This window comes from Melozone crissalis, unplaced genomic scaffold (assembly GCF_028551555.1).
Source record: "Melozone crissalis strain CALT ecotype California unplaced genomic scaffold, PUWL_Pcris_2 ptg000212l_1, whole genome shotgun sequence".
NCBI classification, from domain to species: Eukaryota; Metazoa; Chordata; class Aves; order Passeriformes; family Passerellidae; genus Melozone; species Melozone crissalis.
This window is the reverse complement of record NW_026535975.1, coordinates 597,148-621,354: the sequence shown is the minus strand read 5'-3', so window position 1 is coordinate 621,354 and position 24,207 is coordinate 597,148. Positions and strand designations below refer to the sequence as shown.

At 37.8% G+C, this 24,207-nt stretch overlaps 1 protein-coding gene across 1 annotated transcript; it reads left to right on the top strand.

Annotated features, from left to right (window-relative positions):
* Positions 1–13,319: 13,319 nt before the first annotated feature.
* LOC128949279 (parkin coregulated gene protein-like) lies at positions 13,320–24,203 on the top strand (the record flags this gene model as incomplete). Its single annotated transcript, XM_054294138.1, is given in 4 exon segments — positions 13,320–13,491; positions 21,812–21,873; positions 21,875–21,965; positions 24,163–24,203. Coding segments are annotated over 4 exon segments (366 nt in total), but the record flags the coding sequence as incomplete, so codon positions are not given.
* Between the last annotated feature and the right edge of the window lie 4 nt (positions 24,204–24,207).

Below are 24,207 nucleotides of genomic sequence, written 5' to 3'. Positions count from 1 at the left end.
TTTTCCGGAATTATTTCCCATAATTTCCCAGATTCATTCCTGCATTTTCCCGGATTAATTCTGTGATTTTCTCAGATTAATTCCCAGATTTTCCAGGATTAATTCCCAGCATAATTCCTGTATTAATTCCCATATTTTCCTGAATCAATTTCCAGATTTTCCTGAATTAATTCCCGCATTTTCCCATAATTTCCAGGATTAATTCCCACATTTCCCAGGCTTAATTCCCAGATTTTCCAGGACTTTTTCCTGGATTTTTCCAGATTATTTCCCACACTAATTCCTGGAATAATTTCCCAAATTTCCCAGAAAAATTCCCATAATTTCCCATCTTTATTCCCTTCTTTTCCTGAATTAATTCCCAGAATATCCCCAGATTTTCCCAGATTTTCCCGCATTAATTCCCAGATTTTCCCAGATTAATTCCCAGATTTTCCCGCATTAATTCCCAGATTTTCCCGCATTAATTCCCAGATTATTTCCCACATTTTCCAGGGTTAATTCCCAGATGAATTCCCAGATGAATTCCCAGATGAATTCCCATTTCTGTGGTCTCACCGTCGGCCGCGGCGAGGTCGGCGCGGGCGCGCACGAGGCCGGGGCGGGGCGGCGCCGCGGGGGCCGCAGCCGCAGCAGCTCCTCCATTTTCCCCATCATTCCCACATTCATTCCCAGAATAATTCCTGTATTTTCCCAGATTAATTCCCAGATAATTTCCCAGATTTTCCCCATCATTCCCACATTCATTCCCAGAATAATTCCTGTATTTTCCCAGATTAATTCCCAGATAATTTCCCAGATTTTCCCCATCATTCCCACATTCATTCCCGGATTAATTCGGATTTTTTCCCGGATTTTTTCCCGGATTGTTCCCCCTTTCCCCTCTCACCGTCGGGCGCGCACGAGGCCGGGGCGGGGCGGCGCCGCGGGGCCGCAGCCGCAGCAGCTCCTCCATCACCCGCGCAGGAAGCGCCGGCCCAGCTCCACCGGCAGCGCCCCCCGCCGCCTCCTGCAGCTGCCGCTGCGCGTCCTGCAACACCGGAAAATTGGGGGAAATGTGGGGCAATTATGGGGAAAATATAAGGAAAATTACAGGGAATTATGGGGAAAATATGGGGAAATTCGGGGAAATGATGGGGAAAATTTGGGGAAAATTCGGGGGAATGATGGGGAAAATTTGGGGAAAATATAAGGAAAATTCAAGGGACTTATGGGGGAAATTTGGGGGAATTATGGGGAAATTTTGGGGAATTATGGGGAAAATACGGGGAAAATTTGGGGAAATTATGGGGAAAGTACAGGAAAAATAGAGGGAATATTGGGGGAAAATCATGGAAAAATATGGGAAGAGTTGGGGAAAATTAGAGGAAAAATCGTGGAAAATCTGGGGGAAATTATGGGGAAAATTTGGGGAAAATTTGGGGAAATTATGGAGAAAATTCGGGGAAATTACGGGGAAAATTTTGGGAAAATTCGGGGGAATTATGGGGAAAATTCGGGGAAATTATGGGGAAAATTCGGGGAAAATTTGGGGAAAATACGGGGGAATTATGGGGAAAATTCGGGGCAATTATGGGGAAAATTGGGGAAAATTCGGGGAAAATTTGGGGAAAATTCAGGGAAATGATGGGGAAAATTCGGGGGAATTATGGGGAAAATTTGGGGATAATTTGAGGAAAATATGGGGGAAATTCAGAGAAAATTACGGGAAAAATTGGGGGGAAATTCAGGGAAAATGCTGGGAAATTCAGGGAAAATATGGGGAGCATTTGGGGAAAATACAAGAAAATTACGGGTAAATTATGGGAAAAATGTGGAGAAAATGGTGGGAAAATTTGGGGGAAAAGTCGGGGAAATTATGGGGAAAATACTGGAAAAAATTGGGGAAAATCCGGGGAAAATTCAGGGAAAATGACAGGGGAAATGTGGGGGAAAATGGGCAGAAAAATCGGGAAAATGTGGGGAAAATACAGGAAAAATCGGGGGAATATGGGGGAAAATTTGGGGAAAATTTGGGGGAAAAGAGAGGGAAATTATGGGGATAATTTGGGGAAAATGCGGGGGAAAAGAGAGGGAAATTATGGGGAAAATGCGGGGGAAATTTGGGGAAATTATGGAAAAAATATGGGGAAATTCAGGGGAATTATGGGGAAAATTGGGGGAAAAATCATGGAAAAATATGGGAAGAAGCGTGGAAAATCTGGGGAAATTATGGGGATAATTTGGGGAAATTCAGGGAAAATTTGGGGGAAAATTGGAGAAAATTTGGGGGAAAAGTGGGCAAAAATGGGGAAAATAAAGGGAAAAATTTGGGAAAAATTCAGGGAAAATGTAGGGAAAATATGGCGAAAATTCAAGGAAATTATGGGGAAAATTTTGGAGAAAATTTGAGGAAATTATGGGGAAAATTCAGGGAAAATTCAAGTTAATTATGGGGAAAATTTGGGGAAAATTACGAGTAAATAAAAATGATGGGGGAAATTTGGGGAAAATGTGGGGGAAAATTTGCGGAAAACACAGGGAAAATCTGGGGAAATTTGGTGGAATAGTCAGGGAAAATATGGGGAAATTCTGGGAGAAATACCAGAAAAATTCAGGGAAAATTCAGGGGAAAAATATGGGGAAAAAATTGGGGAAAATACAAGAAAAATATGGGGGAAGTTGGAGAAAATTTGGGGAAATTCAGGGAAAAATTCAGGGAAAATTTGAGGAAATTATGGGGATAATTTGGGGAAAAATTCAGGGGAAAATTCTGGGAAATTTGGGGAAATTATGGGGAAAGTACAGGAAAAATAGGGGGAATATTGGGGAAAATTAGGGGGAAAATCATGGAAAATCTGAAGAAATTATGGGAAAAATAAGGGGAAAATTTGGGGAAATTCAGGGGAATTATGGGGGAAAATGGGGGGAAAGGTGGGAAAATTCATGGAAAATACAGGAAAAATTGGGGGAAATTGGGGAAAAATCGGGAAAACCTCGGGGAAAGTCAGGGGAAAATACAGGGAAAATTCAGGGAAAATATGGGAAAAAATGGGGGTAAACACAGGAAAATTCAGGCAAAAATTCAGGGGGAAAAAAAGGGGAAATTCAAGAGAAAATACAGGAAAATTTGAGAAAAATTTGGGGAAACTACACAAAACTTTGGGGAAAAATATGGGAAATTCAGGGGAAAATACAGGAAAATTCAGGGAAAATTTGGGGAAAATTAGGGGAAAAATCAGGGGAAAATTTGGGGAAAACTGAGAAAATTACAAGCAAAAATCAGGCAAAAATCAGGGGAAATTCTGGGAAAAATATGGGAGAAATACAGGGAAAATTCAGGGAAAAATAGGGGGTAAATATGGGGGAAAATTGGGGAAAATTCAGGGAAAATATGGGAAAAATATGGGGAACATTTTGGGAAAATACAGGGAAATTACAGGGAAAAATTGAGAAAATTACGGGCTAAAATCGGGGAAAAATATAGGGGAAATTATGGGGAAAATCTGGGGAAAAGTCGGGAAAATCATGGGAAAAGTATAGGGAAAATTTGGGGAAATTATAAAAAAATTGGGGAAAAATTCAGGGGAAAAACTGGGGGAAAATCGGGGCAAAACATGGGAAAATTTGGGGAAATTATGGGAAAAATGCAGGAAAATTAGGGGAAGCATTCAGGGAAAAGTCAGGGAAATATACGGGAAAATTATATTAATACTTGGGGAAAAATTGGGAAAATATGGGAAAAATACAGGGAAAAATCAGGAAAATACTGGGAAAATTCAAGGGAAAATACAGGGAAAATATGGGGAAATTCTGGGAAGAATCGTGGAAAATTCAGGGAAAAATATGGGAAAAATACCAGGAAAAATCCAGGGAAAAAATCAGGGAAAAATAGGGGAAAATATGGGGGAAAATCACAGAAAATTTGAGAAAATAACAGGGGAAATTTGGGGATAATTTGGGGAAATTATGGGGAAAAATTGGGGAAATTCGGGGAAAAGTTGAGAAAATTACGAGCAAAAATCAGGGGAAATTCTGGGAAAAATATGGGAAAAATACAGGGAAAATTCAGGGGAAATTATGGGGAAAATATGGGGAAAAAGCAGAGAAAAATGGGGGAAATTTGGGGAAAATTTGAGGAAACTATGGGGAAAAATCGGGGGAAATTCTGGGAAGAATCTGGGAAAAACAGGGGAAAATTATGGGCAAAAGATGGGGAAAAATATGGGGGAAAGTTGGGGAAATTCTGGGGAAAAATTGGGAAAAATACGGGGGAAATTCAGGGAAAATATGGGGAACATTTGGGGAAAACACAAGAAAATTATGGGAAAATTATGGGAAAAATGTGGAAAACATCGGGGGAAAATTTGGTGAAAAATATGGGAAAATTCAGGGAAAACTTGGGGAAAATTCAGGAAAAATCTGGGGAAATTACAGGAAAATTACGGGAAAATTAAGTGGAAAAATTTGGGGAAACATGTGGGGAAAATATGGGGAAAATTGGGGGAAAAATCCAGGAAAATTATGGGATTTGGGATCAGGGATTACCTTGGATTTGGGATGGGAATTTTGGGAATTTAGGGAATTTAGGGAATTTGGAATTTCTCACCTTGGCCCTGCTGATCTCGTGTGCCCCCAGAGCGATGGCGTCGTTGGGATTGGGAATTTTGGGATGGGAATTTAGAGAATTTAGGGAATTTGGAATTTCTCACCTTGGCCCTGCTGATCTCGTGTGCCCCCAGAGCGATGGCGTCGTTGGGATTGGGAATTTAGGGAATTTAGGGAATTTAGGGAATTTGGAATTTCTCACCTTGGCCCTGCTGATCTCGTGTGCCCCCAGAGCGATGGCGTCGTTGGCCGCGGCCTTGCCAACCACGGCACCCACGGAGGCCAAAATCAGCGCCCACTGCCCACTGATTTTGGCCCACCTTGGGCGCCGTGGTTGCAATCACCAAAACACCAAAAAATTGGGAATTTGGGATGGCATCCACAGAGGTTTGGGGGTTTGGGGTCAGGGGAGTAGCTGCAATTCCCCAAAAAACTGAGAAATCCTCAAAAATCGCCAAAAAAATCCCCAGAATATTCACAAAAAAAAATCTGAAAAATCCCCAGAAATGCCCCAGAAAATTCCTAAAAAGTCCCTGAAGATTCCCACAAAAATTCCCACAAAAATCCCAGAAAATCCCCCCCCAAAAAAAACCCCAAATCCTCAGAAAACTCCGAAATATTCCCAAAAAATTCTAAAAAAATCACTGCAAAATCTGCAGAAAACGCTGAAATATTCCCAACAAATCCTTAAAATTCCCCAAAAAATCCCCTGAAAATTCCCCCCAAATTCCCAAAAAATCCCCAAACATACCCCCAGTTACCCAGCAAATTCCCTAAAAATCTTAAAAATCCTTCAAAATGCCCAGAAAAATCACAAGAATTCCTTTAAAAATCCCCCAAATCTCCATAATTCCCCCAAAATCCCCAAAAATCCTGGAAAATTCCAGAAAAGGGAAAACAAACAAAAAAATCCCCCCCAAATCCCAAAAATTCCCTAAAAATGAAAACCAATTTTTTTTAAATCCCAGAAAATGCCCCAAAAATCCCAGAAAATTCCCCAAAAAATGCCAAAAAGTCCCAAAAAAATCCCCAAAATTTCCCAACATCCCAACCTTGCAATGCACCCTCAGCACTCCAGGAGCTCCTCAGGATTGGTGGCTCCAAGGCCGCTCAGGGCCTCCCAAAAATCCCCAAAATCCCCAGAAAATTGCCAAAAATCCCCAGAAAATTCCCCCAAAATCCCAAAAATTCCCCAAATTTCCCAAGAATTCCCAAAAATCCCCAGACAATCCCCAGACAATCAGGAATTCCCACCCTGTGGTGCAGCCTCAGGAGCTCTGAGGGCTCAATGGCTCCACGGCCGCTCAGGGCCTCCCAGAAATCCCAAAATACCCAAAAAAATTCCCCCCAAAAAATTCAAAAAATCCCCAAAATCCCCCGAATTCCCAGAAAACTCCCCAAACATCCCCAAAATGCCCAGAATTCCTAAAAAATTCCCAGAAAATCCCCCAAAATCCCCACCCTGAGATGCCCCCTCAGGCTCTCCCCGCAGTGCTCCAGGAGCTCTGAGGGCTCGGCGGCTCTGAGGCCACTCAGGCCCTCACAGAAATGCCCAAAAAATCCCCAAAAATTCCTTCTGCCTTCAAACTCAGCCTTGGAGAGTGGGCTGTACCTGGCCTCCTCCCCTTGCCTGGGACAGTGTTAGTGTCTTTGCTTTCCTTATCAGACAGGAGTTGTCCACTGGTGTCTGATAAAAGTGTCTGCAAAATTGAACGTTTTTCTTTGCAATGGTAGTCCTCTTTGTGTTCTGTAGTAAAGGACAAGAGCTTGTCCTCTGCTTCTTGCTGGTACTTAAGTGAATCTGGAGGAGGTTCTTAGGTGTTGCAGCTGAGGGTGGAACTTAATCTACCACCAGGCCACAGACCCCAATAGAGTCACCGATTCCATTTCAGCTCTCAGTGCAGGTGTAGAATGCATAATACATGTAATGTCATGTGGTTTTAAAATATGCAATTGACCTTTGAATATCATGTAGTGCTCATGTTAGGCAATTGCAAACATGAGAGATTAACAAAATGGGGAGAAATTATTATTCTTTTTCTTAATCTAAAGTTTTACATTACTGTGCTTGTGGAACTCTGAAAACATAAAGATAAATCACATTAAGAAAAAGAACAATTCAGTTTCTCAAAATATGTCAGAGAGCCTTTGAAGAGCAAGAAGGATGTAAGTAGATAAGCATACATTCTGAAGTAGCAGAAGTACTTTTGTCTGCTACTGAGGTTATCTTGTTTGCTTCACGCGAACAATTCTCAGGTACGTTCCACATTTGTCAGAGTCATGTTTACAGAGCCCTTTTCTCAGAGTGCTTAATCTTCTATTTATAATGCTTCCATCAATTAAAAGAAAGGAGTCCTTGAAGTGTAGTCTACAGCTATTTGCTGTATGGAAGGAATAGTATATTTTATATGCATTTTTAGAAATCAGTTGACTCAGAAAATCTAATGTGATCAGAATCCAAATAAATAAGAACAAGTCAGCACCTAATTTCCTTTTCAGTTTGGTGTGTTCCTATATATCAGTTTCCCCCTGTAATTTCCAGTGATGAATCAATGAGAATAAATTCTATATATTTTATATTAGAGCAAATTGGTGATAATGGTAAGTGAGGTCTCATGGCTGCCTTGTGCAGTAGCCTTATGCTTTCCTGTCTGTACTAGAAATAGCTAATACATTTTAAATAATATTTAGCCTTTTCATAGCTGCAACATATTGGTAGCTCATAATGATTAATTAGTTGGCTCAACTCTATTTCCTGTCACAATGATGAACTCCTATACTGTAGCAGAAGTCCTTGCTGTTAATCTGTCCCTTCAATATTGCCCATCATACTTTAAGGCCTATATCCCGTAATCCAAGGGTTCCTGTTATTTCTGGCTGATACACTGATCCTCCTCTATATTTCACAAGACTTTCCTGCTCTGTATTATGAGTGAGGTGTTTTAAAAATTTAAATCCCAGCAGTGCAATTAAAAAGATTTATGAAAATGCAGGATTAAAATCCCCTCCTCACAGAAATGTGCTGGATTATCTTCTGGATGGCATGGCTCACAGACTTAGAGATTCACATTTCTTTAATGAAAATAATTTTTGAAGTTACTTTTATAGGAAGAGATTTCAGGCTGCTTTTTGTTTTTACTCTCTCTAGCTGGACAAGATTTTATACAAATTCATATCCTTCTACTTGCCTCCATTTCTGAGCCAGCCATTGATCCTCTACTTGTTAGGGAATCATATGACCTTCATGTTGACTATTAATTTTCCTCACCTCAATAACCTCAGTAAGATTAGATTGCCACGTTCAGCTATGGCAACTGAAAAGAAGATATTTTGGTTATCATATCATGCTGGTTTCAGCTGGAGTACAGTTAATTAACTTCACAGTGGCTGCTGTGGAGCTGCATTTTGGATGTGTGCTGAATGGAAGGTTGATAACATCAAGATGTTTTTGTTATTGCTGGGTAGGGCTCACACAGAGCCAAAGCCTTTTCTGCCTTTCTGCCGCACTGGTGAGAAGGTGGGGGAGCATGGGAGGTTGGGTGGGGGCACAGACACGACAGGCGAGCCCAACTGACTAAAGGGATATTCCAGGCCATGTGGCACCACGCTTGGTGTATAAAGTATATAACTGTTCTTTCTGTAACTAACATGAACGTGGTAGAAAACACAGCAAGTTCAAGATTATGTATTAACATTTCTGTATTTTTAGGGGCTTAGATTTGGGGTTTTGCTTTTACATGAGGAGTTATTCCAAAGCTAAATTCAAATATCTGGTGTAGTAACACTTCAATGACATTTCTTATTGCTTCTCTCGATTTATCCATAGGAGGCAAATATTTTCTTTTGTTATTTAACTTCTTGTGGGAAGTTAAATATCTACAGAATATGTTAAAGAGGCTCTAAATGCAGTTTGACTGAGTTAAATGGTTTCTATTAGATCCCTTGCCATTATCTGTATCTCTTTGTCACTGATAATCTTCCACTTGTTTTAAGAGAAGTATTTTAGCATTTCATTGCAGAATGGAAAGTACAGGCACAACTGTATTTTTCCATTTTATTTATTTTTTTATATTTTGTCTTGATAAGACACAGGTAATTACTTAGACTAAGCCTCTTTCCATAGAAAGTCACTGTAGTATGACCCTATTAGAAGATGAAATAGGGCGGACTAAAAAAGAGAATTTTTTCTTGCTAGAAAATTTTTAGGGACTAGGTTGAACAGTGGAATTGTGTTTTGAACCATAAGCAAAATTAGCATATTGAAAAATCTATCTAGCCAAGTCTGGGAAATACTAGCAAGCATTGCTTGCTCCATAGTGAAAATTTAAAACTAATATGCCATTATGCATCAAATATATTAAAAGAAAGAACCCAAAAACTGTGAAATGCACAGGCTTCACCTTGACTATTTGTACAGGATATTGGAAGGAAAAAAAAAAAAGGTTGAAAGAAATCTTGGATGAAAAAGTGGAAAGGAAGTTAAAAACTGAGACTGCTGAAAAATGTTGCTGTTTTTCTTTTTTAATTAAGCTAAAGAACAGACATTAAAGTAAAACTTAAGAGAAACTATTATTTTACCAAAGAATCCTTACAAAATCTTTACAAGCTTTATAAAAACTCCTGTTTGTCCTTATCAACCCACCAATTCTAGAGTTTCTTAATTTTAATGCCTTAGACCAAGACATTAAATGAGTACGTACATAGTTAGATATGTTTCTGGGAGATCAAATCCAGTATTTGGATGATCAGATCAAAGACATGGTACAATATAATCAGTTGTGTGAAAGGAGATGGAAAATTAAATTATGTGGCTTAAACACTACTTTCCAAAACTTGGGTTTCTCTTATATTTTACTAGATCATTTTATATAAAATTCTTTAAGGAAGACCAATGATACAGTTGTTGTCAAAGTTCTTCTATACCTTAAATTATCTCAAACAGTTTGTTTTCTTGATCTATCAGACAGATTATCCACAAATCTTATTTTTCTTTTGTCAGTCTAAAATCTTTATCTGATTTTTCTTTGCCTCAGCAGACTTGCCACTTACTATGGGCTGCTTCATAGGAACAGATTCTCTCCTGGACAAATTGACTGTGATTCTGCAACTAGTTTCCTCCCATCTTGTACGTTAGTTTTATGTAACAATAAAGCAGCACTTATTATCTGTGTATTGTTTTTCACCTAGAGAGCTTTTAGAACATATAAGGATCCTGAAAGTTTCATGAAGCGTAAGATTTTACTGACATTCTATGGTTAATTTTGTTATTTAATCATATATTATGCATTAATTTTTATTAGTGCCTCTTTACTGACATTCAGAGGCTATGTCTGCAAAATTTACAAACCACTAGTATAGAAGTTCATAAGAGTTATTGTGAGATTTCTTCTTAAAATCCATAGCTACAGAATCATTGCCAGATGTAGACAAGTTTGCCAAGAATTTGAGCATTAATCAGCATTTTTTGTGGGTGGATGTAAAACACAAAAGGATGTTGTAGGCAAAACCAGAAAAATCACATTTTTCTCTGAACAGCTGTATAATAGCCACTTTCAAAAGCTAAATAGTAAACACAGAAGGAAAGAGTTTCACACCATAGAATGTAAGACAAAACATTTCTGGCTTCCATATTGTGGGAGTTATTATAGAGCAAAAAAAGCTATGTAAAAATTGCCTGTGTGCTTGGACAGCTGACTCTTCAAGAAATAAGTTAGAAATCAAAATCATTTTCGGAGCCATGTTAGTTGCCAACCATTTAGGCATTTGGAACTAATTAAGGAGTACACACAAATACTTTATAATCACTAGCTTGTCATGTGTCTATTTTGTAAAAGATTTCTTGTAATAAATGTTTTGTTCTGTGTGTAAAAATTTGAGTTGTTTTTAAATCCTGAAGTCATATTTACCTTAACGTTGATATATCATTCCTATGTATATGTAATGTGCGACCATAATTCAGAGTTGATAGGTAAGGATATCTTTTATTAACCAGTTATTATTACTGAAAAACACTGACAAGCTTCTGAGTAGAGAAGTTTTCTTCATAGCTGAAAGAGAAAAAGCATATTTGAAGCACAAAAAAAAAAAAAAAAGAAAAAAATTGCATAGAGTATCAGAAGCGCCAAATCTTTGAGAAGATAACTGGCACTTACAGTTAGGGGAGGTATTAATGAAGACTGGGAGAAAAGAAATGAGGCATATGTGTCCTTGGAGCAAAACAGATGCAAATTCTGATTCAGTAGCTGAACATGGATGGGTGTCAAGGACATTTTTCACTGTGGAAATACTTTTAAGTTTTAAAAGAGTTGTTGAATACCCATGTAAGGAATACATTCTAAACCCCATCTCAGTAAGACAGCTGTGGTAAGGTGTTTTGCCTGGTGAAACACCTCTCACCCTCAAAAAAAAAACAACCTAGCATTCCTAATTGTATCTCTGTCTTTAACATCTGAAGCTTTTGCCAGATGCAAGTTGCTGTTACAGGTTTTGGTTTTGATTTTCTGAAAATAAAACATTCAATACCAAAAAATTGTACGTTACGAATTGAACATTAAAAAGCTATATTAAATAAAGTTTTATTGTCCTATTGACAAAGAACATGAAAAAATTGCTTCTTCTTGGTCCTGCTTTTTTGTCAATGATTTTTTGACCTCCTGGTCCATTATTGCCTGATACAACTCTCTTGTGACTTTTGGAGATGACTTCTTTATCATCTACTGAGTATTGCTAGTAGCATGCTGAATGTCCTCAAGAAATACAAACCCCATCAATAAGGAATTTCAATGTCTTTTAATTCTTGTTATTTATTAATAATCACAATATTTAATTTCTTTTTGTTACCGAATTATTTTGTTATTTTTGAAATGTCTCAAAAATTGACCATGGTATATCCACAGAATTATATAATAATAGAATCATTGAGGTTGGAAAATACTGTGATGTCCAACTGTTAACCCAGTACCATCACCATGTTCACCACTAAACCATGTCCTCAAGTGCCATAGCCACAGGTTTTGAACACTTCCATGGTTGGCAACTCCACCGCTTCCTTGGGAAGTCTGTTCCAGTGCTTTACAACACTTTCTGTGGAGAGATTTTTCCTAATATCTAATCCAAACCTTCCCTGGAGCAACTTGAGGCCGGTTCCCTGGGTTCATATTGACTATAAAGGCATCTGATTTTCTTCTTGTAAAGCAAAAAGGCAATGAGAAAAAAAAATTATAGTGAAGCAAACAATATATGATGTTGATGAAACAGGAAATGTGAGTTTCCTTTGTCCTTCTCCTGCATGCTCCACTACTGGAACTTGATTTCTTTCACATCAGTGAATAGGTATTATGCCATTGCCCTTTTAATGTCCTGTAAGAGATCAACAATCAGTGCATGTGAGGCTGTGTTAGTATGTCATTGCACTGTGTCTGCCAGTAGTGAGACACTCACAGCAAATGCATAATACTTACTTTCAAGTATCAGTTCCGGTTAATTTTGATTTTCATGGATTGATCTCCTTCAACATGAAAGACGGAAGTCAGTAGCTAAGGTGTGCCAGACCAGGATTCAGATCTACTCAGTCAAGCAAGGATAAAAATGAACGATGGTGTCAAACAGAGAATTTCTACGTGCTACTTCCTGACTGTGTGATTTACCCAAGAATTGTAAAATTTAGTTCTTGGCTACTTTATTTCAGATTTCCACAGTTCAAGTGAGACTGCAATTTCTGTTCTGAAATAAATGGGTGGGATTTTGGTTTTGCTTAACCTGACAAATTTTATCCAGGATATTTGGAGCTTTAGCTTGACCTATGTGACAAAGCTTGTTAGGTGTGAAGAATCTTACCTGGATACTACCAAATCTCACTGGAAAAATTGGGCAGCAGCTTAGCAGTGCTTTAAAGATGGAAGTGCATTCTTAAAGAGATGGATTGGTCTCCAAGTGATTTGGAGGATCATATTCTTTTCAGAGAAAATTCATTGCTGTTGAATTACTTCTCAGCTGTATTCAGAGCTTTGACAGGCCATAAACAAACTTCAGTTTCTCCCTGGCTAGCCTGAGTGTCTGTGGTAGAGTCCTAATGGGTAAAAGAAGGAAAAGGGAAGGGAACTAGAGTGCAAAATCCCTCCATAGCTTGTTAAGATTAGCATACTTTGCAATTTAGGTTTGGAAGGAAATTCCTTTTAAAAACAGGTACATAATTTCTATACCTTTTCTTCACAGTAGAGAACCATGGAATTTCTTTATAATTCTGCTCTTGAAATTAATAGGAAATAAACTAGGTCAGTATTCAACAAATTAGGGAATTGTTGTACAAATATTGACTTATGTGCTGTGCTCACAGGATTGTTTCTCTTATTTGTTGTTTTGAGTGTCCAAGTGAAGATATAACATCAAATTTTTTTGAAAGAAGCAGAGTATTGTTCTTAAAAGGACTGGTTTGATTCCTGTGTAACTTGCAAAGTGTGTTAGCAAGAATATAAGAATCTGGTACTGACTTTTCAAAAATTGAAAATTTGTAGAAGTATACTAATTTTTATTTTCTTCTTTAGTTCTAATATTTTTGTATTTTAATATCTTGTCATAAACCATACCTATCATTCAATATATACTGCAGTGATAAAAAATGAATCATTTACTAAACATGCCTGTGTAAGTGGCATGAATTATCTGTTGGCCTGACCGCATTGTATTAGTACTGAAAAATTGAATTTATCTGTTTATTTATTTTGTATTTTCAGGTACAGATTGAAGAGCTGGATTATCATTACTTTCTGCCTTTGTTCTTTGATGGGCTTTGTGAAACGGAATTTCCATATGAATTTTTTGCTCGTCAAGGAGTCCATGACCTGCTGGAGCATGGTGGAAGCAGGATTCTTCCTGTTGTTCCTCAGCTCATTATCCCAATAAAAAGTAAGTGAACATGTAGGAGAAAAGTCCATAAATTGTATTTATCTTATGTAAATTTTTGAAAAGTTGCTAATTAAGCTGTAAAACATGACAGCCTGAACATCACATGAGAAATTACTGCAAATGTCAGTAAATTTCAATATATAAGGCCAGAAAGCTTATGCCTTCAATCACCTGATATGTGCAGTATTTCAGAATAGACTCTCTGGTTAATGTTTCTCTTATTACAGGGTTGCTCTTGGTCTTTGGAAACGTGAAGTGACATTTCCTTAGCTGATTTTCTATATTTACAATGTAAATCTGCTACTGTACAGACCAGTTCATCTAAAATGGCAGGAGAAGTCATCAGGTGGCATCTTAAAAATATTACTTTTGAAGGTTTTATTTTGTCAAACATAGTTTTTTTGCATAAAGAATAATTGTAAAAACCAATGAATTATTTTAACACAAATTTAATACCACTAAACTTCAAGTGTATTATCACTAAAATTTATTTTCTTGAACCACCTAGTCTTTTAGATATACTGTTTCGTCCTTTCATTTCTTTAGGTCAGTACCTTGAAGAGATATTATTCTGAACCATCATCATTGTCTAGTTAGTTATGGTGATTCTTAAATCTGCATGCTACACTTATATGAATATATGCTCATTTTTGTTAAACTTGGCTTCTTTTTTATGATTAATCATTAATGGTATCATTGCTGCTCTTTTTCCTGTCCATGAGACAGTTCAGCATTAAATACAGTTTTGTAAAACAGGAGCTGAATATAGTTTGGAGCCTGATAATACTGAAATAATAGTGTGGGAAGGGTCAGAATTATGGTTTTTTCATTCAATTTTTTCTCAATTTAAAAAGATTGATTATAGGTGTCGCTATCTCTATCTTACCATAGTTTTGAAAATGTCAAAAGGATTATATAATCAGAATGCTTACTCTGTGACACTTGAGAAAGGTTATGAAAGCAATGTTACCATTTTTTCACTCTGAAGGGGAAACATGTAAGGAGAGGAATGATATCACTTCTTCAGAACTGTATTGCCAACATCACCCACATGTATTTGCAGTAGTATCATGTTTTTTGAAAGGTGAAATTTCTTTGGAAAAGGCTGCAGGTTTGTGACAGCATCTCCTCAGTTGGGATTTAAAAATCTTTCTAAAAACAGAATCTAGCTTAGATTTAATTACCTGGAAGCTTTAACTGTTACATAGCATTTAGAATTAGAAAGAGTTTTCTAGTTAAGGATATTTTTATGGGTTTGATATGTAGTGTTAAGTCATAATTTATGGTGCTGGAACACATTCAAGAATCTGCTAGCTAAATTTAATTGTTGTTTCTGCTTTATTTTATTCTAAAGTGCTTATTTTTTATTTTAAAAATGCTTCTCTATCAGTTTTAATATGTGGAGAGTCTAAGTGTTATCAATGATAAAGGCTTCTTCCTAATTAAAGCCATACTAATAGTAAAAGAAGACACCACCCGCCACCTCCAGGAGTCTGAAAATGTGTACTTTTAAGAGTTTTTTTAATTTGCTATGACTGTGTAATACAGCAGTGTAGTCGTAGCTATACATTTCTGTGACTCAGCATCCACAATAAACTCAGCTCTGTTTTACACAGATTACCGTCTCTAAAGTGTCCCACTGGGTGAGTTATTTCTGATTAACCAGTCTTCTTCTAGACCACTACCATCTTTTTACCGTGAAGAGTGAATCAATTGATTGTTAGGAAAGTTAATATATATGATCTAGGGCAAAAGGCTAAAAGGAGGTCAGAAAAACAACTCTACAGATAGAATGCTTTTAAAAGCAGTTTTCTCTCCTGCATAGACGTCAAAGGAATACGTTAGTAAAGACCTAAATGTTCTCAAAAGCCTTTAAATTAAATATTAGAATTCTGTATTATATTTTAATGATTTAAGGAGGAATTTGTCTTCCAGCCATCCTTGCTTAAAGAGCACACATTTGAACACTATATCATTAAAAATGAAAATAATATTATTTAATCCATCTGTGGGTTATTCTAAGCCCAAATCCTTTCATTTTTTTTCTTGTTAACCAAGCAGTGACTTAAAAAATGACAGGCAATTGAATTGAACAGGCATGGATTCCCTTCTAAAATACCTGAAACATGATTAAAATAATGAAGAAGAATGCATTCAGTTAAAAAAGAATTCCTTTTTTTTGTTTGTCACACTGGAAGGAACTTTTTTACTAGAAGGAATATTTTTACTGGGAATTCAGAGGAAGAAAAAAATCCCTCAGGTTGGAGGCATTAATTTCTGAGAGAGAAAAATGTTCAAAATACATTTTGAGTTCTCAAAATATAAATTAAGAATATATTGTATCACGCACTGGAAAAACATTATAAAATAGTTTATAAACGCAGTCATTGCATGACATAAAACTCAGAAGAAACAAATTACCTGTTTATGTCAAACTTGTAAGGAATCCAACTAAAAATAAATACAGCACAAACACAGAAAAACAGGATTACTTAAGATATAGGACTTTTTGCTCCCTTTCACAGAAGATATAGGCAAACCCATTGGCTGAGTTATTTCAGCTTCAGCAAAGATATATAAATTGAGATATATGGCAAATAGCAAAGTACTTTGCAGCAGTACCATGAAAGTTCTGACGCACAATAAACAGGCAGATATCTCCTTTGCCAGGAAGATCCGTATTGCTCTTTTCACATTACACACAGGTAAAAAAGCGGAGGAAGGAGGCTAATTTTGCCCCACATTGCAGATTGGATTGGTGGCAGAGGGCTGAACAGAACCCGGGCACAGCCCCCTGGGCTGGCAAACAGAGATGTCTGTAGGTTACATGAGGGTTCCTTTATTTGTAGGAAACAGAGGAGTCTGTCTAGCCTTTCGATGTTCTTCTCTGTGGTCATTATGGGAGTGTAAAATTCCCTCTGATGTTCATTTTTGGGAAAAATTATTACTTTTAATATTACATTTCCCATAACAAATGGATCGGAAAAGCCTGAAGTCCTTTTGCTGGCTTTTGTTAGGCTTCTGCAGCTCTCAGATTCCTGACTTCAGGGCTCCCAAATGTTCTCTGCGTGAGACACACGCGTAGACATAAACACTGAGGGAGCCAGAAGTTTCTGCACCTCTGTCTGCTGTTTCTGTGAGTGACATCAGCGGCATGCAGCGCAGTGCGTGGAAGCGCCTCCCCTGCTTTCAGAGGCAGCAAGCATGCTGCCATTCGCATTTGCTTTGCTTGCAATGTAGTTGTAGGAGTCTTCAACCCCTGCATGCTTAAAATCACCAATTGTTCCAGCTCCCACACTCTGATTTTTGCTAATGCAATTGTTTATGGAGCAACTTGGTGGTATTTGCATCTAGATGTGTAAAAACAACAACAACAAAAAATAGCTAAGGAACCCAACAGTAAAATAAACCAAAATTATTTTTAAAGTAGCATTACTTTTAAAATCAAATCATTTCAATAGTCTAATTTATAAATGCACTCCAATATATGAAGGAACAGTACATCAGAGCGCATTCATTGGAATGAATGGCTAGAAACGATCAATAGGAAGATCATCATATGGTTTTGCTAATGAAGATAATATTGTGAAATTAAACACTTGAGTATCTTGGGTCACTCACTTGCCAAAATCTTCTCTGTTCTGTGCTGTGAATCCTAAAACAGATATGTAGACAATCTGAACTTAGGCCTAAAGCTAGAAAAGCTCTCATCTTTGCACTTGTAACTTAGAAGGAAGTATTGTTTCTACACAGTTCCAGTCAGCAGACCGGTTCTTTTGATTGAGTCCAGAAAGAATAATCACCGTCCTAAGGAACACTGAAGTTTTCCTTCTTGAGACTTTTACCATGTTGTTAAACATAGCTTCTGTGATACAGTAAATCAAGGATACCTTAAACTTTGTTTAAAATATTTAATTAAGGTAATAGATATTTTTGTGAGTCAGATTTAGAGAATTGAATAGAGCACTCCTCTCTGTGTTACCTAGAGTCCTTTTTAATGTTTAATAAAATTCCAAATAAAACTGATTTCTCTTTTCTTATTGTTCACATTCTGTTTGCACTTGATTTCCATTTTCTTATTGTTCATTCTATCTGCATGAAAAATGTTGTCTTGGATTACAGTGTAGTTAATTCCTATTTAATGTCAAATCAGTGTCACTTTTGCATTTAGATATGTAAAGCTGGATGTGTTGCTAGCAGCTGTTCTAAGCATATTCGTAGTTCTCATATATTCACAGTATTTAGGAGTACTTAATGACTGTTAAATGCTTCCTTTCACAAAGTTCTGCAATGTTTTTATGGAATAAATATGGTTTTCTGGTCTGTTGTCATTTCCTTTCTCCAAATCATATAAGTTGATTTCTCTCACCTACAAAAAGTAAGTTAATACACTAACCTATTGTAATTTTCCTCCTGGCTGACTGTTCTTGAGAACCAGTACTGGTTATTAAGGTCACAAACTGAAAGATAAAAGCAAACAAGCCGGCTTTTATAGACTTAAAATGCTTTTAAAGAAATCAAAGATCTCTGATTTTTTTTTAAATTGTTCTGATATTCAAATACTAAAGCATTTCCCCTGCAGGTTTCATCAGCCAGTGCGAGTAGTTGCAATTAGGTTTATGTTCGATTCTTCTGCCCAAAACTGGTCATTCCAGGTATTTTCAACTGTTTTAGGAAGTAGCTCCTTTATTATCCTCTTTGCTCTTTTATATGAGGAGAAACCGTGTTCCTTATTCAATAAAGATAAATCTCATCCATGTTTGGAAAGTGAAATCTGTAATTAACATTTCTGACTTTTAAAGTTGGAGTTAGAGGTATTTATTCCTGAATTCATAAATGTATTATATTTAGCATTTATTAGTAATGAATTTCATCTGCAATTTTATCACCCAGTTTTTCTCTACAGTTCTTCAGAGTCAGCCCTTGTCTTTGGCATCTGGAATAACTTGATATTATCAGCATCTTTGTTATCATCAGTGAAGATTCTTCCAAATCACATTTGGATCTCGTGAAAAGGATGAAATTCAGCACAGATTCCTGCAAGGCCTTACTAGCGATATTCTTCCTCTGCCCACGGTTTCTAACTCTAAGTCAGTATTTATTTCCACGGATGCCATGGAGGTTCAGTGAGGGACCCTATTAAATTCCTTTTGAAAGTCTAAGAAAACTGTTTTAGCACATTCTTCTTCTTCAATGATCTAGAGAACATTTAGAATTCTAGATTGGGATTTGCAGTACAGATGCCTATACTTTGATTCTGCAGACCTTTTTTCTAAATGGCATCACATTTCAGTGATAGCAGACCTGTTTTCATCAGGACAGTCGATACTCAGTGCAGTTTTAGTATCTTAGCACAGAAAAAGGAATGTACACCTAGGAATGGATAGAAACTCTAGACTGGCATAGCCAATGAGCAGGTTTTTGGGACTCTCTTCTAAGTCCCAATGCTATATAATTAAACTGGGTCCACAAATGTTAATAGAATTCAAGCTTTATAGGAGCTGATGTAGTAAAATGCTACAATTGGAAGCACAGCTAAAGCTGAAAGAAGCCACTGACTGACTTTTCCTTCCCTATTTTGCTATATCATGTTTTTTGAAAGCATCAGTGTTTCGCTATGTATCTTAGCATTTTCTGTGCCTTAGATTGGCTTTACAAAAAAAGGTCTTTGATGACAAAACTGGCATAAAGTTTTCATGTCTTACCCCCTATTTATCCTTCCCATGGTTTCACTGTAACACATCATTCTTTCAGTTGTACAGAAAGAAATTTTTGTACATCTGCATTATTTGGATCAGGCTCTTTCTGGACTTCTAAAAGGTACGGAACACAAGGTTCTTATTCTGGTTTTTATTCACTCTTGATTGAAATGCTGTGTTTTGTAACAGTCTTCATTACTGTTCTCTAAGTTTAGCATAATACTATTCTGTAAGTACAGTTAGTTAAGTATTATGCACTTTGAAGATTTTGAACAAAATTTTCTAAACGTATGTATCACTTTAGTCAATTGCATTTTGAGAACATTTGATGTTAGGACTTCTTTGAACCTAAGTCTGTGAATTTAAAATAGCACCTTAGTTAACAGGATTTAGTAGATCACAACAGTCAAGCATTTTCATCCTGAGTGCTTTTTACCTCACAGGACGGTATCTTGTTCTGCTTCAGGCAAAGAGTTGTCCTAAACTGTTGCCTCATTTACCAATTGAGTGAGAGATATGAATGCAAAATAAATTGGTTTTAATGTTTGCTTGCAAGACCTAAATGGAAAACGGAAATGTTGGTGCACTTCTAAGCATAGATTCACGTGGTATTTGAAAAAGAAGTTGAAGAGAAGAATTACATTATCAACATAACTTTTAACGTAACGACCAAAATCTAGAGTTAGTAGTTGAGAAGAGACAGAAGTTTAGGCAAACTGATTCGATTCTGTAAAGCTCAGGATATCAATGTGCTATCTGGGAGAAAATGTTGTGATTTGCTCTGTTCTCTTCAGTGGAACTACATTGTGTCATGATAAAGATCCACTGTGCATTGGGAGAAATGCTGTCATGTTTCCTGACCTATAGAATCTATCCATTTTATCTGTCAGACGAGAACTGTGGCTTCTATTATAGACAATGTCTGGGACTGAGATAGGATTTTCCAAACTGCCACATAAAAATAAAAGATATCAACTTATATAATTCCTAGGTCTTTGAGAGGTAAGGAGTTACTCAAGAAAAAGATTTGAATGTTTTAAAATAATTATTTCTATTGCTTTATATGTAAACATCTAGCTAAATGGATAAGCAAACAAGTGGCGTGTATCTTAAGGAAAGCTTTTGCTCTTAATGGAAATTAACAAAAGAAACACTAAATTTACATCAGTTTACATGAATTACCAATAAAATTTGTCTGAAATTAAAAATATAGTGAATTAACATTGATGCCTTGTGAAGGCTGACCTAGAAGAGAGGCTAGACAGCATTAAAGTCTTCGCTGAAGTCAGTGAATTGGTATCTTATGTTGTCTCATTGGTAACAAGCTTTAATAAACAGCACCATGGTGTTTTGAATATGCTTTCAAATTTCATAACTATCTCTTACTTTGGCTTTGAATGGTAGAAATAGCACAAAATCAGCTTTTAAATCAGATATTAAGCTGATATCATTGTAAAATTTTCTTTAATTAAGAAAGTTATTATGAACTTCAGAAAATATTTGTTTGGAAAAGCTATAGCAGTACGAAATAACGTATGTTTGAATGAAAAATACTTCATTATATACTTCAATTGAGCTATTATTTAAGCTGGAGGATTTCTTGGAAAAGTATATCCTAAATCAGAAGCAAAATCTTTAGTTCATACCATTAAAGTAGAAAACATCAAAACTACCAAGCAACAGAGTGAATTTATTGGGTTGGAGTTTTTTGCTGCTTAAGAGAATGTTACAGTAGTTAAAGGACCAAAGAAAAAGATGTACCGATGAGGGAGGAAAGTCCTCTCAAAATCCTTCAGGGAGCAGAAAGGTATCTTTAACTGAGAAGCAAACCAGTTGTGCACTTTGCAGTTATTGTGAAGATCCATGTCTTCACAATAACAGATCCAGCAGACTTCTAGGCCAAGAGGCAACAGCCTAGAATGCTTTCTAAAATGGAATACTTTGAATATTATGCGTCTTCCCTTCATTTGGGCTATGTAGCTGTAGTGTACCAAGATTCCTAAATGGTCTGCTTTAATCCTGTGTAAGAATACTTTCTTCAATTTATGTTAACCTCTAGATGCCACTGATATTTTCCCATGTATTGGAATATACTTTTTTCATATACTGCATTAATATTTCCTTCCTTCCTTTTATTCTTGTGGGAGAATGGATTGTAGTGATGGTAGTACACGTAAAATCATTACCAGATTTTAAGAATATAAACAGGTATTTGAAAGTGGTGTATCTTTGGGGCAGGGACTGCCTCTAATTGAATGTTTATAAAGTGCCTAATATAATCAAGCCAGGAGCTGGTTGGCTGCTATGTGGTGATGTGGTGGCTGCAGACCTTTTGGGCACAGTGTTCATGTAATGATAGACTTTTCAATTATCAGAGAAGGAAGGAGATAGGTCAGCAGACCTGCAGCCTTAGACTTACAGAGGGCAGACTTTGGCCTGTTCAGGAGTACATTTGACAGATCCATCTTTGGGATCTTTCTAAGCTGGGCTAATAAAGGCCCACTTACAATTCCCAACAGAGTATAGTTTAATTAAATTTGTCCATTGGAGGACTCCTCCCCCTCCCTTTACATTTTAGAAATTAATTCTGCTTTCTGCCTGTTGTTCTTTTTGCATCGCAGATGCACTGAACCTTCGTAACCGACAGGTCCTCTGCACCACGCTGAAAGTCATCCAGCACCTGGTTGGTGGTGTCAGCTGAAGTGGTGGGGGAGGCCTTGGTGCCCTATTATCGGCAAATTCTCCCAGTCCTAAACATCTTTAAGCGCATGAATGGTGAGTTATGCTAACAGACACCGTGTCTTTCAACTCCTAAGGCAAAAAGGGGCTTGAGGCAGGGTTAATTAACAATGTAGTTAAGATTTATTACTGCATATAAACTCAAATCCATTTGGAGCTCTAAATAATGTAAACTCTCCCTCTTACTATTCCCTAAGGATGCACTGAAATTAACAATTTCATTTATTACTCCTTGCACATACAGTTTATTTAACACAGTACAGAAGCAGTGAAGCAGTTCTATAATCTTCCAATAATTAAATTGTAAACTTTGTAACAGCCTTTTGAATACATTAATAAATTGCAAACCTTTTTTCCTCCCTCCAACACGTTAGTTTAGTCCAGCTGTTTTAGTCCACCTGGCTGCAAATGGTGAGGGAGAATTCCTGGGAAAAATGGGAATTACAAACTGGGAGAACTGGGAATTGGGAGAATTCAAACTGGGAATGGGGCTGGAGAGATCCTGGCTGCAAATGGTGAAAATTCCAGGGAAAAATGGGAATTCTGAACTGGGATAAATGGGAATTGTGAGAATTCAAACTGGGAATGGGGCTGGAGAGATCCTGGCTGCAAATGGTGAGAGGGAATTCCAGGGAAAAATGGGAATTGTGGGATGGGAAATTGGGAATTCAAACTGGAAATGGAACTGGGATTGGGGCTGGAGAGATCCTGGCTGCAAATGGGGAGAGAGAATTCCAGGGAAAAATGGGAATTGTGAGCTGGGAGAACTGGGAAAAGTGGAAATTCTGAACTGGGAAACTGGGAACTGTGAGCTGAGAAAAGTGGGAATGGAACTGGGAAACTGGAGTGGGAAATTGGGAAAAGAGGGAATGGACCTGGAAATGGAAATGGGAAACTGGGAATGGGACTGGGAGTGGAACTGGGGGAACTGGAACTGAGAATGGGAAACTGGGAATGGAATTGGGAATGGGAAATGGGGAATGGGAATTCAAACTGGGAAACTCGGAAAAGGAAACTGAGAAATGAACTGGGAATGGGAAACTGGGAATGGGAAATTGGGAATGGGGCTGAGACACTGGGAGTGGAACTGGGAATGGGGCTGGAGAGATCCTGGCTGCTCATGGTGAGAGAGAATTCCAGGGAAAAATGGGAATTCCCAACTGGGAAACTGGGACTGGGACTGGGAAAAGTGGGAATTCAAACTGGGAAATTGGGAATGGAGCTGGGGAAACTGGGAATGGGAAGCTGGGAATGGGAATGGAAATGGGAAATTGGATTTTTGCTGGGATCAGGATTATGGGATTTATACAGTCAGGGTTTATGGGATCATTCCCATCCCAGGTCTGTTCCACGAGGCCCTGGCCCAGCACCGTGAGGAGCTGCAGCTCCCGCAGGGCTCGGGGTTGTGGGATATCAGGGCTATGGGGTTTGTAGGATCAGGGCTATGGGAATTTTGGGAATGTTGGGAAGGGGTTTGAAGGGGATTGGGAAGGGATTTGAGGAGACTGGGATTGGAATTTTGGGGATTTGGAAGTGGATTTGGGGGATTTGGGGATTCTAGGGATGGATTTGGGGAGTTTTGGAGAGGAGTTTGGGTGGGAATTTGGGAATCCAAAATTCCGATCCCAGAATTCCCAAAATTCCATTCCCAGATCCCAAAATTCCAATCCCAAATTCCCAGCCCCATCCCCAGCCCCTCTCCCTGCCCTGGCGTCTCTCGGACCCCTCAGAGCAGCAAATTCCTCTCAATTTCTCCCAATTTTAACAATTTTTTCCATTTTTTCTCACTTTTTCCTATTTTTACCAATTTTTCCCTTTTTCCCCCAATTTCTCCCAATTTTTTCCCCATTTTCCCAGCCCCAGCTGCAGCACCTCTCCCTGGGCCGCTCCCAGGGGGACCCCTCAGAGCAGCAAATTTCCCCCAATTTCTTCTCTTTTTTTCCCCAATTTCTTCCAATTTTCCCCAATTTTTTTTTCCCAATTTTTCCCCACTTTTCCCCATTTTTAACCAATTTCCCCCTTTTTTCACCATTTTCTCCCCATTTTCCCAGCTCCATCTCCAGCCCCTCTCCCTGCTCTGGCGTCTCTCGGACCCCTCAGAGCAGCAAATTGCTCACAATTTCTCACAATTTTAACCAAATTTCTCCCATTTTTTTTTGGTTTTTCCCCCAATTTTCTCCCAAAATTCCCAATTTTCCCCATCTTTAACCAATTTCCCTGTTTTTTCCCCCAGCACCAGCTGCAGTACCTGTCCCTGGCCCGCTCCCTCAGTGACCCT